General features: G+C 41.7%; 1 protein-coding gene across 1 annotated transcript; it reads left to right on the top strand.

Moving 5' to 3' along the window:
- The first annotated feature begins 1211 nt into the window (after nucleotides 1–1211).
- MCM6 (minichromosome maintenance complex component 6) lies at nucleotides 1212–14931 on the top strand. The gene is made up of 17 exons (XM_035556161.2): nucleotides 1212–1380; nucleotides 2422–2568; nucleotides 2753–2863; nucleotides 3371–3620; nucleotides 4363–4528; nucleotides 4610–4755; nucleotides 5557–5707; nucleotides 6306–6447; nucleotides 7514–7655; nucleotides 7799–7906; nucleotides 8520–8675; nucleotides 9734–9862; nucleotides 10830–10991; nucleotides 11568–11703; nucleotides 11969–12136; nucleotides 12500–12639; nucleotides 14397–14931. Exons 1-17 carry the CDS (start codon nucleotides 1268–1270, stop codon nucleotides 14508–14510), a joined length of 2481 nt encoding a protein of 826 aa, XP_035412054.1. The 5' UTR covers nucleotides 1212–1267; the 3' UTR covers nucleotides 14511–14931.
- The last annotated feature ends 460 nt before the right edge of the window (nucleotides 14932–15391 follow it).

Raw genomic sequence — 15391 nt, 5'->3', positions numbered from 1 at the left:
TCTCAGACTGAAAAAATAAGAGGAATTTGTGGGGCACGGAATGACACTTTTCCCAATCTCTTTCTGTTTCCCAAGCAGACTTTGAAAAGGGCATCTGGGGAAAAGGGAGTCTGGGGAAAAAAAGAGGAGACCTTTTCTTTTCTTTTCTTTTCTTTTCTTTTCTTTTCTTTTCTTTTCTTTTCTTTTCGAGAGACTGGAAAAAAAGAGACTGAAAACAGAAACTCTGGAAAAACAGAGTATGATTTTTTGTTTTAGGAGTATGAAAAGAGAGGATCTGGAAAAGAGAGTGAAGAAAACTAAAGACTAAGAAAAAAATGAGGCAAAAATGACAAAAGCAAAAGACAATGACAAAATGATAAAGTTAAGGCTAAAAATACAGATACAGAAAAACTCAGGAAAAGAGCTGGGAAGAAAAAGGCATGTTTGCTTGATAGCTGTATCTAGAGTATACAACTTGCCTCACTAGATTTTAATTATTTACTGTTCCTTGTCTGAGTATTATCAGCATGTGTATAGAGTGGCGGCAGACTCATTTTGGAAAAGAAAAATGATGAAAACTCAACAGAAATAATTATTATAGGTGAATTATGATTTCTGCTGATGTATGACTGACACCTTACTTGCTTTTGTGCCTATTTTTGCTTGTATGGCCTCACAAAGTATGGAATTTACAGACTGCCAACCTTTTAAAAGAAAATCTAAGAATGTCTTTCTTCGCCATTTTGCTAAGACAAGCCTCTGTGCACTACATGGTAAGAGCACTGCAACATAAGGGAACACCGCTACAGGAAGCTCATACTCTTGGGTTTTATTTTTTAATGTTTTTTGAAGTTTCAGAACTGCAAGAAGCCAGCCCATCTGCCTTCATGACAGACTCCGCCAGATGGATGTTTTCGCAGGTGGCATCGCGCCTGTGACCAGTTCTTCCCAGATATTAAAGCTCTCCCCGCTGGCACCTGTCCCTGCCGCCAGCTGTCCCTCGGCCGCGGCTGCCGGCCTGGGGCAGCGCCGGGTACCCGCCGCCATCCCTCCCTCCCGCCAGCCGCCATGGCTGCGGACAGCCCAAGATGGCGGCGGGCGGGGGGCCGAGATGGCGGCCGGCAGCGTGGCGCCGAGGCCCCTCCTCCCTGAGGCATTGGGCGCGAAAACCTCCGTGAGGGGACGGGACCGGGCGTGGCGGCAGGCGCTGACTGGCCGGCGCGGCCGAAGCGGGAAAGGCGGCGGGGCGGAGCTGGGGCTGAGGGGGGCTGAGGGGACGGCGGTCGCCATGGACCTGGCGGCGGCAGCGGCGAGCGGAGGGGCGGCAGCGGCGGCGCCTCAGCAGCTGCGGGATGAAGTTGCCGAGAAGTGCCAGAAGCTGTTCCTGGCCTTCCTGGAGGAGTGAGCGGGGCCGGGCCGGGGCGGTGGCGGGCGGGCAGGGCTGAGGGAGGGGGCGCTGAGGCGTTGGGGGGGTGGCTCGGCCTGTGGGGAGCTCCCTGGGTAGTCGCCGTGTGGGGATTTGGGGTGCTCCGGGGGCTCGCCGGCTGAGCCGTGGTGGGGTTTGGGCTTTGGAGAGGGCCTCCTGCAGCAAACAACGATCACAGAGTCGTTAATAGAGAGCTGGGCCTGGTTAGCCTGCAAAACAATAGGCTGGGAGACCTCATCAATACATATAAATACCTGAGGGGAGGCTGTCAAGGGGATGGGACCAGCCTCTTTTCAGTTGTGCCCAGTGACAGGACGAGAGGCAGCGGGCACAAACTGAAGCACAGTAGGTTCTGGCTCAATATGAGGGGGCGTTTCTTTGCTGTGAGGGTGACAGCACTGGGACAGGTTGTCCAGTAAGGTTGTGGAGTCTTGTTCTCTGAAGAAATATTTCTAGGTATTTTTGGATATTTTGTGTATGTTCAAACCCCACCTGGATGCCATCCTGCACAATGTGCTCTAAGCAATCCTTGGCAGGGGAGTTGGACTAGATGAGCTTCAGAGGTCCCTTCCAACCTCGGCCATTCTGTGATTTTGTGAATAAGGTTGGAAAAGACCTCCAAGATCATCTAGTCCAACTGTCCCCCTGCCACCACTGTCACCCACTAAACCATGTCCCTAAGTACCATGTCCCAAGGAAGCTGTTCACGTGATCCTAAGGGAACAAAGCCTGTCTTACTGGTGCAGGTCACGGTTAGACCACAGCTGAAAGGCTGTGTAGTAGAACAGTGGGGCAAGAAGCAGATCCATGTGTTTGCAAGGCGTGTGTGGAATGGGGGCAGAAGGAAAGGCATCACTGGAAAAGCTGTTTGCAAGGGAATGGGGGATGCCATCGTTTCCTTGCACACTCCTCAGCACATATCGTCTGTCCTTTCCTTGTCTCTTGACAGCAGAAGTATTTTGCTGCTGCCTGATGTATAGCTGTCAAACATTTTGCTGAATTGTACTCGCTTTCAGGTTCCAGAACAGTGATGGGGAAGTCAAATACCTGCGTGATGCTGAAGAACTGATTCGGCCAGAGCGGAACACGCTGATCGTCAGCTTTGTGGATTTGGAGCAGTTCAACCAGCAGCTCTCTACCACTGTTCAGGAGGAATTTTACAGGTAAAATGGAGAGGTTACCTGAGGGCTGACCAGTGCTGCCATCTCAGGCCTATAAAGTCTTACCTGAGATTACCTGGTTTCTGTATTCCAAAAAAACTCATATTTAAGAAATTTATTTTTACTGGATCAAAGCTTATTTCTGAATGGATTCATAACTACTGGTTTATTATTTTCTGTATTTCAGGGTTTATCCTTATCTTTGCCGAGCAGTAAAGACTTTTGCCAGAGACCATGGAAATGTGCCTTCAAACAAGGACTTCTATGTTGCCTTCCAAGATCTGCCTACGAGGCACAAGTAAGATGATTATTCATTCCTTGTGTGTTTTTGCTACTGGAAAAAAGTGTCAAAGGGTACTGAAAATGTTTTTGATTATCAGAATAAAACGCACGGTTTACCAGTACAATTGTGAAGAAGCTGCCAGACCTTATGGCTGATCTTTGAAACAGTTTTTCATTTGTGAATCATAAAAACACTGGACTGGAAAGGCTCTCAAATACTGACATTCATAGTATTCTGCAAACTAATGTAACCTCTCTATTTGCAAAGCTGGTATAGATAGCGTGTTGCTTTTGAAGTACCAATGAATCAACCTTTGCTTTGGTTTGGCCTTTAGTATTAATCTAAAATTTTAAATAAAATCAAAAAATGGGAAAACAGAAACCTTGTTTCCTTTGGGTATTACAGCAGTTCTTTAGTCACAGGCTGAATGAAACTATGTAGCTACTGGTTGGGTAGTACCTTCCACCTAGAAATGTCAACCCTACTAAGAATTTAATCCCGATGAATTTCCATTTTAAACAGAATTCGAGAACTGACATCAGCAAAAATTGGCTCTCTGATGCGTATCAGTGGACAGGTGGTACGTACCCACCCAGTTCATCCTGAGCTTGTAAGTGGAACCTTCCTGTGCCTGGACTGTCAGACAGTGATAAAAGATGTGGAACAGCAATTTAAATATACGCAGCCAAACATCTGCAGAAACCCGGTCTGTGCCAACAGAAGGAGATTCCTGCTGGACACAAACAAATCAAGATTTGTTGACTTCCAAAAGGTACAGTGGGGAGGTTGGGGCAGGGGGACAACAAATGATGATGTTCCTGTGTTCCAGTGGTAGTCGCAAGGTGTTGTTTGTACTTCTGCATATCAAAGGTGGTTGATTTTGGTTCTGTCAACCTCAAAAAGATCTCAAGAAAAGGCAGTGGAGTTTCTGCAAATAATTTCTTTCTGTCTGTGGAAGACTTATGTGTAAGCATGGGAAGTTATGAATAGAATCAAAGCAGTTTTATTGCACAACTTTGTGTAAACAAGTCACTGAAAACCCCTGTATTGGAGCCATTGTCAGTCTTTTGTCACAGGTACTTCGTATGTAATTATTTTATGCAAGTATGAAAAGGGGTATCAGCAGGGGTATTTAGTATCAGCAGTGTTTTGTTCTTCTAGACTGATTTAGTCTGCCAAATCCTCAGCACATCGTATTCCACAATAATGCTTTGTCAGTCACATTAACTGGACTCTAAGTTGCCCAAACACTTTTCCTTAACTTCAGAATTGTCACTGTGGCTCCTAGGTCTGTATCCTCTTCAGTTTCCCTAACGCTTCTTAGATAGTAACTTTAGATAGTAACTCCTGGTTAGTAAAGTGTGATTTTGTTTCATTTAAAAAATAATTTCATGATTGATATGGATAGCAGCCAGCAGATGCCACTTTCTGTGTTTATTTTTTAAGCTATTTTAGCTTTACAAGCAGTTTGAAATTCGGTGACATCTGAGCGCTTGATGTTCTGTACCTCCCAGGTCCGCATTCAGGAGACGCAGGCTGAGCTGCCACGAGGCAGCATTCCTCGCAGCGTCGAGGTGATCTTGCGTGCAGAAGCAGTGGAGTCTGCCCAGGCAGGTGACAAATGTGACTTCACAGGATCACTGATTGTCGTGCCTGACGTGGCTCAGCTCTCAACACCAGGTTTGTTGCTGCTGCCCCTGACCTCCGTGTGACGTCCCTGCAGCTTGCTCTGGCAGCTGCTGACTCTTCTTCTCACGGCAGGAGTGCGCGCGGAAACCAGCTCCCGGCTTAGCGGGACAGAGGGCTACGAAACCGAAGGCATCCGAGGACTTCGTGCCCTTGGAGTCAGAGAACTGTCCTATAAACTAGTCTTTCTAGCCTGTTATGTCGCACCAACAAATCCACGGGTGAGTCTACAGAGAAAATAAATACAAGAGTACTGAAGATTTCCGCTCTGTTTTTACCTCAAATTAGGGGGGTGAGGATAGGTAAAGCTTTAAACAGGTGCATGTACCACCTTCCCATGTGTCTGACTGCCCTTATATTCTGAGTGAATTTACATAGCAAGTTCTTACCTTGTCTTTATTGTTCATAGCAGTTTTCATGGATGTGAAATTGGAGTTTGCCAATTTTATCAATTTTTTCTAAAAAGCTAAATGATTCATTTATTTCATTCAAATTTCCTAAATTTCTCCAGTATTTCCTTTTCCTCCAGAAAATCCTATTGATTCGTATTGTCCCAGGGAAAAAAGCTAACCTTCTTGTTCCTTCTATTTTATCATATTAGATCTTAGGATGTTACTACAGCATAATAAGTAACACTGAATATGACTGGGTTTTAGTAATAAAAGGCCATGTAAATTCTGGGTAATGAATACTTAAAAAGGCAAATTTTAGCCAAAGGAAGCTGTATTATTTTTGCTCTCTTTTTACTCTCTAGACAAGCATCCCTGTTGTTTTTTTCTTGTTAACTGAGCTTAGACTCAATTTTCCCGCTACAGAATTATCTGTATGTTTTTCTGTTTTTTTTTTTTTTTTTTAAAGATAGAAGGTAATGATCTGCCTTAGCCTAAGGCTAGTCTTTGTGAATGTGTTCTGTTCAGCTTAGAGTGCAAGTTTGTACAAGCTCCTGTCTGCAGTACTCGCATTCAGTAGTGATCACATTTGTCATGGTTATTTATTTATTTATGTTTAATTCCCTTGTTTAGTTTGGTGGAAAAGAGCTCCGAGATGAGGAACAGACTGCAGAAAGCATCAAAAATCAAATGACCGTGAAAGAATGGGAAAAGGTGTTTGAAATGAGCCAAGATAAGAACCTGTATCATAATCTGTGTACCAGCCTCTTTCCCACTATCCATGGTAAGAGCCCAGTTGTTGCTGCAGAGAAAGGAGATTTCCCTCGTGAAAATATTAGTTCTTATTGATATCTTTCTAATACCGTTTTGGGAATGCATGAAAGCCCAGTCCCAACTATCTCAAACTCTTCCCTCCAGAATTGGTTTTGCTAGAAAAGGAAAACCTAATTCCGAAGGACTTCCTTTGTTAAACTATTAAGGGTTGCAAAGGTAGTCAAAGTGGTTTTGCTATGTGGTGATCTACCACTTAACCCTGCAGCTGCCAGTTGGATATGAGCTTTACTTTATATGGGCATCATTCGAAAGATATGAGAGTTCAAAATCCATATGCTGTTGTGCGTGGATATATGTGTGCATACGTCTGGTGTTGCTTCTGGCTTCAAACTAGTTTGAGAACTTAACATTGGTTATGTCTGAAAAGTTTGATCAGCTGAATTTTGTCCATATTTAGAGCCATCAAGAACAGAAATAGGCTTTTAGTGGATGTTTAGCAAATAAATTCTGAGTTGGGTGTGCCTAAATGCTCTAAAATTCTAGTGGGCTAAAGTTTTTTAAAATAGGAAAAATGTGGAGTTGCATGTTGAGTGTCTTTTCTTGGGTAGGTAATGATGAAGTGAAACGTGGGGTCCTGCTGATGCTTTTTGGAGGAGTCCCTAAGACCACTTCTGAAGGCACTTCATTGCGTGGGGACATCAATGTTTGTGTTGTTGGCGATCCAAGTACAGCCAAGAGTCAATTTCTAAAGTAAGTATCTCTTTAAAACTCAAATTTTAAATTTTATTTATTTTATTATTTATTTTTAATTATTTTTTTAATTAATTTTATTATTTATTATTTATTTAAATGTTGTCCAGTGTGACTAGAGCTATAAATGTATACTGTGCCTTTCCTACCTTAAACAGAGGAAAGGGAAGTAAAATAGTTGAGAAAATTTTCCAGGAATAATTTGGATGTGGTTGAATTATTTGAGCTGAACTAAATTCAACAGGCCCCTAAGGTAATAAAAAAGAATTAAATTAAGAAGTGGTTGTTGTTGTTTAGACGGAAGTACAAGTTTTTATGTTTTTGAAAGTCAATGAATATTAAATATATAACACTGCATATCTCAAAACATTAGAGGTGGATAAAATAGTGATTTTTTTTTTCCCCTGCTTTAGCTTAGGCTAAATTGGTAGGTCCCAACACTGATCAACTAGACAGCTACTCAGCCTGAACAATAATTATGAAATAACTGTATCTAATGCTACATCTTCAAGCTATAATGCTTTTTTTTTTTTTTTTTGCTTTACTTCAAGTTCTATTTAATGTGGTTTTGTTTTATTATGATGCTCTTTTACCTCTGGATTATTCTCTGTGAGGCTGAGGTCTACCGCATCTCAAAAATGTGGAGGCATCACAAAAGCTGCCTTTGGCTGCCTGTGGTCAGCATAGCTGCTTCCTGCTGTGCAGCCTCGTGCCGTTCCTTTGTGCTGACTTCTGCCTGACCTGTGAGGAGCTGGCTGAGCTTGTGAAGTCAGCGGAAAACTTGTGGGAGGAGGTCTGGATTATTTTTTCTGCTGGTGTAACCAAGAGTGAATAACAGACCTGTAACAGACTGCCGTTAGATAAGGCTTAGTTCCCAAGGCTCGCTCAGATATCATTACAGATAGGGGGACCTAACTAAATGTTAACTGCTTCCTGAAGGAAGGAATGAGTCCTGGCCCTAGGGCTTGAAAGCAGTGATGCATTAAAGTTGTCTTGTTTCTGCAAGTCTTAGTCTGTCTTTTTAAGTTTGCGTAACACAGTTTCTCACTGTTCTCTCTCTCAATAGGCACGTGGATGAATTCAGTCCTCGCGCTGTATACACCAGCGGAAAAGCCTCCAGTGCTGCTGGTCTAACAGCAGCTGTTGTAAAAGACGAAGAGTCACATGAATTTGTCATTGAAGCTGGAGCACTGATGTTGGCAGATAATGTGAGTACAGGAACTAGAGAGGTTTCTGCACCCCCAGAATGGTTTTGATTAATGACAAAAGGCACCAAACTGTCTTAAAAATGCTTTTGTCCCAAATGTGATTGAATTTGGGTAACTTGTTATTTTTTATTCTTCTGCGGCAGGGTGTATGTTGCATTGATGAATTTGACAAAATGGACTTGCGGGATCAAGTAGCTATCCATGAAGCAATGGAGCAGCAGACGATATCCATTACTAAAGCCGGAGTAAAGGTAGCTTGTGCTATTCCTTTGGCTGTGTAGTCTCCATGATCATGTGAGAGTTTGTGGCACACGCTGATCCATCATCATCTGTCAGACTTTGATGTCAGCTCAGCAGCTGCCTTGCTGTGGCAGAGAGAGATCACTTACCTGCAAAGTTTTTGTGCCACGTGCTCATAAAGAATCATAAACTATACTGAAGGGAAAAAAGAGACGGTAGTGGGAAGGAAACGGAAAATGGGAATGAGTATGGGGAAAATCCTAACCCTGAAGTAACCCTCAAATGGTGTAGATTTGTTTGCTCGCAGAATGATTTGTATATGTGCACTGTTTAAAAACAGGGTGATTAGTAGCAGTTTTAAGGGCTTATTTCAGTATTGGTGGTAGTTGTGTGATAATATTAAAATACTGACTCATTAAACTGTACCTGGGCAGAATATGATATTGGAGCTGGGTAAAAGGACTGGTTAGAAGAGTTTGGACTCTTTTGAGGAGCTGTTGTTGTAATATAATCATTGCAGTTCTGTATAAAAGACTTCATGCTGATCTCTTGGAGTTGCAATAAGTTGGTTTAGCAAGTCACAACATCTTTTTATTTCCTTTTTTTTTTTTTTTTTTTTGTCAGGCTACCTTGAATGCCAGGACCTCTATTTTAGCAGCAGCAAACCCAGTTGGTGGGCGCTATGATAGATCCAAGTCATTGAAACAGAATATAAACTTATCTGCTCCCATCATGTCTCGGTTTGATCTCTTCTTCATTCTTGTGGATGAATGTAATGAGGTAATTTTGAACAATTGTAGAATAATTTACATCAGAAAAGACCTCTGGACATCTCTAGTCTAACCTCTTGCTCAGAGCAGATCATTAAAAGCAGGTTGCCAAGACCTTGACCTGGCAAATTTTGAGCATCTTCACGGATGAAGATTCTGCAGTCTCTAGGCTGCTATGGCAATGTTTGACAAATCTGTGTTTTTTTATATATATAAAAAAAATTTATATCTAATCGGAATTTCTCATGGTTCAGTTTGTGTCAGTTGCCTCTTTTCTTGTTAATTTGTACTTCCAGGAACAATTTGGCCCCATTACGTCTTGCCAATGAGGCACTTGCTTTCTTTTCAGGCTGAACTGACCCAGCTCTCTTTCGTTCCTCATACATAATGTGCTCCTGCCCTCTGACCATCTCTGTGGGCCTCTGCAATTTTAGGTGAAACTGATCTCATGAGAGCCTCTTGCTTCTGCTTTTATTCTCTGTCTGCAAAGTTAAAAGCTGGCAGTACAAATTTGAACACACTCTGCTGAATACAAGGGTACTTGTGGTGATTTGACCTGCAAACGTAACAACATTAGTCAGTTTTACAAATTGCTAGTCACTAAGGCTAAGACTGCTACCACCTGTCTATGTGGCATTTGCCTCGAGAGTATAAAAGATGCAGAGATTCATGTTGTCTCCATACAGTTCTTTCAGATGTTTTGCTCAGCATCATTATCTAATTGAGAAGGGACTATTGAAAGAGAGAGAGTAGGCTGTAAAGAAAGCAAGCGGTTCCCACGCTGCAGAGTGCTGCTTTCTGCCTATTCTATGTCTAACTTGTAACCCAGGAGAATTCCAAGAGGTTGTAAATCCTAAAACTGCCTTTCATGCCTTCTCTGCTGTGTCCTTGTATTGAAACCTTCCAGGGCATTCTCCCGGGTCTTCTGGCAATGTCTTGCTTCTGGAAAGACTAGCTCAGCCTTGACGAGTGCAAGTGAGGGAAGGGGATGGGAAGGAAGAATACAGCTGTTGTTTTGACGTTTGGCTGGTGTTGCAAAAGTGATCTAACAGAGCAACATTATTCCAGGTAACAGATTATGCCATTGCCAGACGTATAGTGGATCTGCATGCCAGAGTAGAAGAATCTGTCGATCGTGTGTATTCATTAGACGATATCAGAAGGTATCTGCTGTTTGCAAGACAGTTTAAACCAAAGGTAATACTGCCTTCTTGTAGAAATTAATCTGTGTGAGAAAGTCCAAAGGATTAGTCACTCTGCAGCTTGCTTTCTTCAGATGAATGCAGACACTTAGTGTAGTGCTCTCTCAAGAAAGGAGCGGTAAACTCAGTTGTTATCTAGAAACATAATGTATTTTGGAGCCATGCACTCTTTTTATTTTTTCACTCCAGAAATCCAGACAGCCCAGATGAGATTATGTTATAATCAGTGACCTTAATCTCTTACCTCAAGGGCATGGGTTATTCGATACATGAATGCAGAGATATTTGTATTTTATTGACCTCTTGCTTAATCAAGCAGATTGTTTGTGTTTATTTTAAAAGGGTGGTGTTCCTCAATATTTCTTTGCCCTTGTTAGGGTAAAACACAGAACATGAGACTGCTCTAAGTGTACAGATTTTTGTGGTCTATCCAAGTAGCTTTTTGGATGGGCTGTTTTTTAGATCTGTTGGAAGTTACTCTATTGTCATTCTTCTCAAATGGGAGGAGAGGACACCCTCCCTTTACAGAGTTTTGCAAACTTGCGTTTCATTTTCATGTGGTAGGAAGTTTGTCTTCCAGTTGGATCTGTGCATGTGCAGATAGACAAAGGCTAAAAAGCATGTACACAAAGCTGTAGTTGGTGTTGGTAGTCTTGAGTGTATACTTGCGTGTGTTTGCATGCAGAACGGTCTGATAGAGACAGGCATGAATTATGCCTAGAAGCAAGTCTGGAAGAGAAAAACAAAGATAATTGATGAGTTGATGTACTTACCATATAACTGTTACTATAATCGTTATTACAATATAATTCTGATATGATTGTCCATTGTATTTATATATGGTAAGTGTGATAGAATTAAATATTTCACAGAAAAGTCTGGAATCTGCTAATCTGATTCAAGAAGCATAAACTTGAATGCTTTTAACATGGCAAACTGTCTTACCATCTTCTGTCACAAAGATATCCAAGGAGTCCGAGGACTTTATAGTGGAGCAGTATAAACGGCTACGGCAGCGCGATGGCTCTGGAGTGACGAAGTCATCCTGGAGAATCACAGTGCGGCAGCTGGAAAGCATGATTCGGCTCTCTGAAGCTATGGCCCGTATGCACTGCTGTGATGAGGTATCAGGTTTTTCATGAAAGTTTGTAGAAATGTTGTGGCAGCTCTGGGTTTTCCATGTGACTATGGTATTGTACATATTTAAATCCCATGAGTGAGGCGGTGGGTTATTTTTTAATTAAATTCAACTTATAAAGAAACTGATGGCTTTTATGGCTGAATTAAGGAGATTTGTCCAGTTTTTTCTCTTCAATTCCAGAGGAGAGTCTCATTAATTACAACTTTTTTTTTCATATTGTTTCTGTTTAGACCCATTTCTTTCATGTTTCTTGCTCCACTGATCCTTCTTCAAAATATTCTTGGCATAAGTAAAAAAAAATTTTACTGACACCATGTGATAGCTAAAGTCTAAAACATTCATCAGGCTGTTTATTCCTTCTGTAACCCCATGTTGCAGAATACTTGTAGTAGGATGTAATTTGACTTGTGGGGTCTTTACTGCTTATGATTAATTAGTTGAGATGGGTAGAGAGACTGTCAGAATCAGGGGTGAACTGGAACTATTGGAGAAAGAAACCTTTAATACTAGAAGAGCCACTGTGCCTATGTAATTCATGTTTTTTTCAAATCTTCCCCAGGTTCACCCAAAGCATGTGAAGGAAGCTTTCAGGCTTTTAAATAAATCCATCATTAGAGTTGAGACTCCTGACATCAATTTAGATCAAGAAGATGAGCAGCAAATGGAGGATCAAGAAGACCAAGATGGAGTCAATGGTAAATTATTTGTAGAGAGCTTTTCAAAGGGGAAAGTACCTCCAGCCTTTATAGCTTACCTTGTTAGAGTATAAACTTCCATTTCCCACCTATTTCTCTTCTAATACTGTCTAGGAATCTTTATCCCTGCTACTCACTCTCTCACTTCTTCAGCCTCTTTGTAGGCTCCACTTGCCTGGTTGGTCAGTGCCACACTTCTAGTGGCTTAGATTATTGGCCAGTTAAACGATGTTGCAGAGTTAAACCTGAGCATGTGTCCAAACAGGTGCAGCAGAAGCTCCGGCTGGGGTCAATGGTCTTGTGAACGGGATCAATGGCCTTCCAGAGGACACGAACAAGGATGCTGCACCCAAAGCTTCTCTTAGGCTGGGCTTCTCTGAATACCGACGAATTTCTAATCTTCTTGTGCTGCACCTCAGGAAAGCAGAGGAGGGTAAGGATTGATTTGTTAAAAATCCGGCAGACTGAGTTGTGTCAACGTGTGCGAACTGGCTCTTCATTAAAACAAATTCACCTGAAACTTAGAAGGTTTGCATTTTTCAGTGGAATTTGTTAAATATTTCTGTGTTAAACATTTCTTCTCCAATTAAACCATGATAAAGCAGTCTCCTGTGCAAAACATGTTGTTTTAAGAAGCACAAGAGAGCTATTGTGTGTTTATATTTTGAACATTATAAATGTTAACATAGATACCCTTTTCTCTTATGGTTTGAAAGTTATCTCACAGCTGCTATGTTTGTGCAAATTATGTGGAATGGTATTGTCATCAGATTTTTTTTATGCTTTTCATTTGCAGAAGAGGACGATTCATCATTAAAGAAGAGCGAACTTATTAATTGGTATCTAAAGGAAATTGAATCTGAGATAGAATCTGAAGAAGAACTAATAAATAAAAAGAAGATCATAGAGAGAGTCATTCACCGACTTACACGTTATGTATGTATAAGGATGTGTGGATAGTGAAAAAGTTTTAATATATATTGCAATTATTTCTTTTTAATAGATTTCCTTAATTTGAGAAATGTGTTTTGTGTTTCTGTGTCATTGACTGATGCAGCATAAATGCCATCTTTGTTTAATAACTGTTAAAACTAATTTCAGAGAAAACACAAATAGATTAGAGGTGTGTATTAGTACAAGTTCAAAGTGCTATTTTATTTTCTGCTGTTTATTTATAGAAGCATAAGTGCTATTTTTCTGTATTTCTGTAGTTTTAGTTGTATGAGCACACAAATATTAACAAAACATTTTATTCACTGGATAGCTTTAGGTTTTAGAGTGTCTTACTTAAAACATTTCTCTGAAGTAGAAATTGTTACTTCCCAGGATCAAAATACGTACACGCACTGAAGTTACTTGTTTTACATTTTGGGCTTTTCGGAAGAGAAAATGTCAAAGTAGGAAAGAGGCAGAATACTTCTCATTTTTAAAAGTATGAAAACACTAGACTGATGTGTTCCCAGAAAGCATACTACATATAGGAGATTACCACTGAAGGTAATTGTTGAGATTAGGAACCTATTAAAGAGGGAATTGTGGTGAATGGAGTCAAATCTGGTTGGAGGCTGGTCACAAGTGGTGTCCCCCAGGGCTCGGTACTGGGGCCGGTCCTCTTTAATATCTTTATCGATGATCTGGATGAGGGCGTCCAGTGCACCCTCAGTAAGTTTGCAGATGACACCAAGCTAAGTGCATGTGTCGATCTGCTTGAGGGCAGGAAGGCTCTGCAGGAGGATCTGGATAGGCTGGAGCGATGGGCTGAGGTCAACTGTAGGAAGTTCAACAAGGCCAAGTGCCGGGTCCTGCACCTGGGGCGCAACAACCCCAAGCAGAGCTACAGGCTGGGAGATGAGTGGCTGGAAAGCTGCCTGGCCGAGAAGGACCTGGGAGTATTGGTTGATAGTCGGCTGAATATGAGCCAGCAGTGTGCTCAGGTGGCCAAGAAGGCCAACAGCATCCTGGCCTGTATAAGAAGCAGTGTGGCCAGCAGGGCTAGGGAAGTGATTGTGCCCCTGTACTCGGCTCTGGTGAGGCCGCACCTCGAGTACTGTGTTCAGTTTTGGGCCCCTCGCTACAGGAAGGACATGGAGGTGCTCGAGCGAGTCCAGAGAAGGGCGACCAAGCTGGTGAGGGGTCTGGAGAACAAGTCTTACGAGGAGCGGCTGAGGGAGCTGGGCTTGTTCAGCCTGGAGAAGAGGAGGCTCAGGGGCGACCTTATCGCTCTCTACAGTTACCTTAAAGGAGGCTGTAGTGAGGTGGGGGTTGGTCTGTTCTCCCACGTGCCTGGTGACAGGACGAGGGGGAATGGGCGAAAGTTGCGACAGGGGAGTTTTAGGCTGGATGTTAGGAAGTACTTCTTTACCGAAAGGGTTATTAAGCATTGGAACGGGCTGCCCAGGGAGGTGGTGGAGTCACCATCCCTGGAGGTCTTTAAAAGACGTTTAGATGTAGAGCTTAGCGATATGGTTTAGTGGAGTACTTAGTGTTAGGTCGGAGGTTGGACTCGATGATCTTCAGGTCTCTTCCAACCTAGAAATGTGTGTCTGTGTCTGTGTCTGACAGCTAAAAGGGTTGAATAATTTGTCAATTAGAGGTGCTACCAGCAGAAAAAAAGGAGATCCTTTTTTTAAAAAAGGACAAATAAAACAGTCCTTTCCATTCTTGTTTGAATACAATTTTCTTGTCTGTTGCAGGACCACATTCTGATAGAGCTGTCTCAGTCAGGCCTGAGGGGTTCCAGAGAAGAGGAGACTTTTGATGAAGACCCATACCTGGTTGTAAACCCAAACTATCTGCTGGAAGACTGAAGGCGGAGATCTGGATTGTAGAACAGACTCAAGACTAGTTACGTGTTGGAAAACGCGTTCTTTTATGCATTATTGCAATGGTTGATACATAGCTAACCGATTCATATGAATGCTTTACTGTGTAACGCATCAATATGCAATTAATAATATATGATTGATTATAGACACTGAGCGTACCTGAAAATTTTTTAAAGAAATGCCATGTATTAATTTCATTTTTAATTCTGTTTTCACTGCCATGGTCCAGATGCAGAGGAGGGTCATTCAATAGCTCTTTTTATCATCAAGCTATGTAGATGCTTCTGTTTTAAAGGGGGGGGATTTTGTTCTATTCATTGTTCTTATTGTATTTGGTAAACTTTTTATACTGTAGATTTTAAATGTTTTTCTTATTAACATAAATAAAGGATCATTAAATGTCTGGAGCTCTCTGGGGGTGGATTTGTTGGTTCTGCTATGTGGGGATGCTATTTCTATGCCTGTGCTTTGAGACTGAAAAATTAGTGATCTAAACGCTTCATGTCTTAAGAAAGATTAAATTTCCCATATGACAGGCTTTTTTTTTTCAGAATTCCAGTAATCGACGATGGAAAACTCTGATTGCTTCTCTTTCTTTTCAGATGTAATAAAGGTGTGTATGCTCCTGTTGCATATTTAAAATAGAAAGTCAAAATAGTCAAGTTCAAAGCAAAGCATTAAGTCAGGATGGCACCCCCCCAGCTTGAGGAATATCTTGACTCGTAAGTGAATTGAAAAGTGCCATCATTTGTGAGGGACTTTAAAGTGTGTATTAGAAAACTTGTTTATAGATAATTCTATAAGAAAATTTTGCTTAAATTTCTGTGGATCTCTAAGTACTGTACACTATGGGAATATTAAAT

This window comes from Cygnus atratus, chromosome 6, assembly GCF_013377495.2.
Source record: "Cygnus atratus isolate AKBS03 ecotype Queensland, Australia chromosome 6, CAtr_DNAZoo_HiC_assembly, whole genome shotgun sequence".
Lineage (NCBI taxonomy): Eukaryota > Metazoa > Chordata > Aves > Anseriformes > Anatidae > Cygnus > Cygnus atratus.
This window is presented reverse-complemented; position numbering and strand designations above follow the sequence as displayed.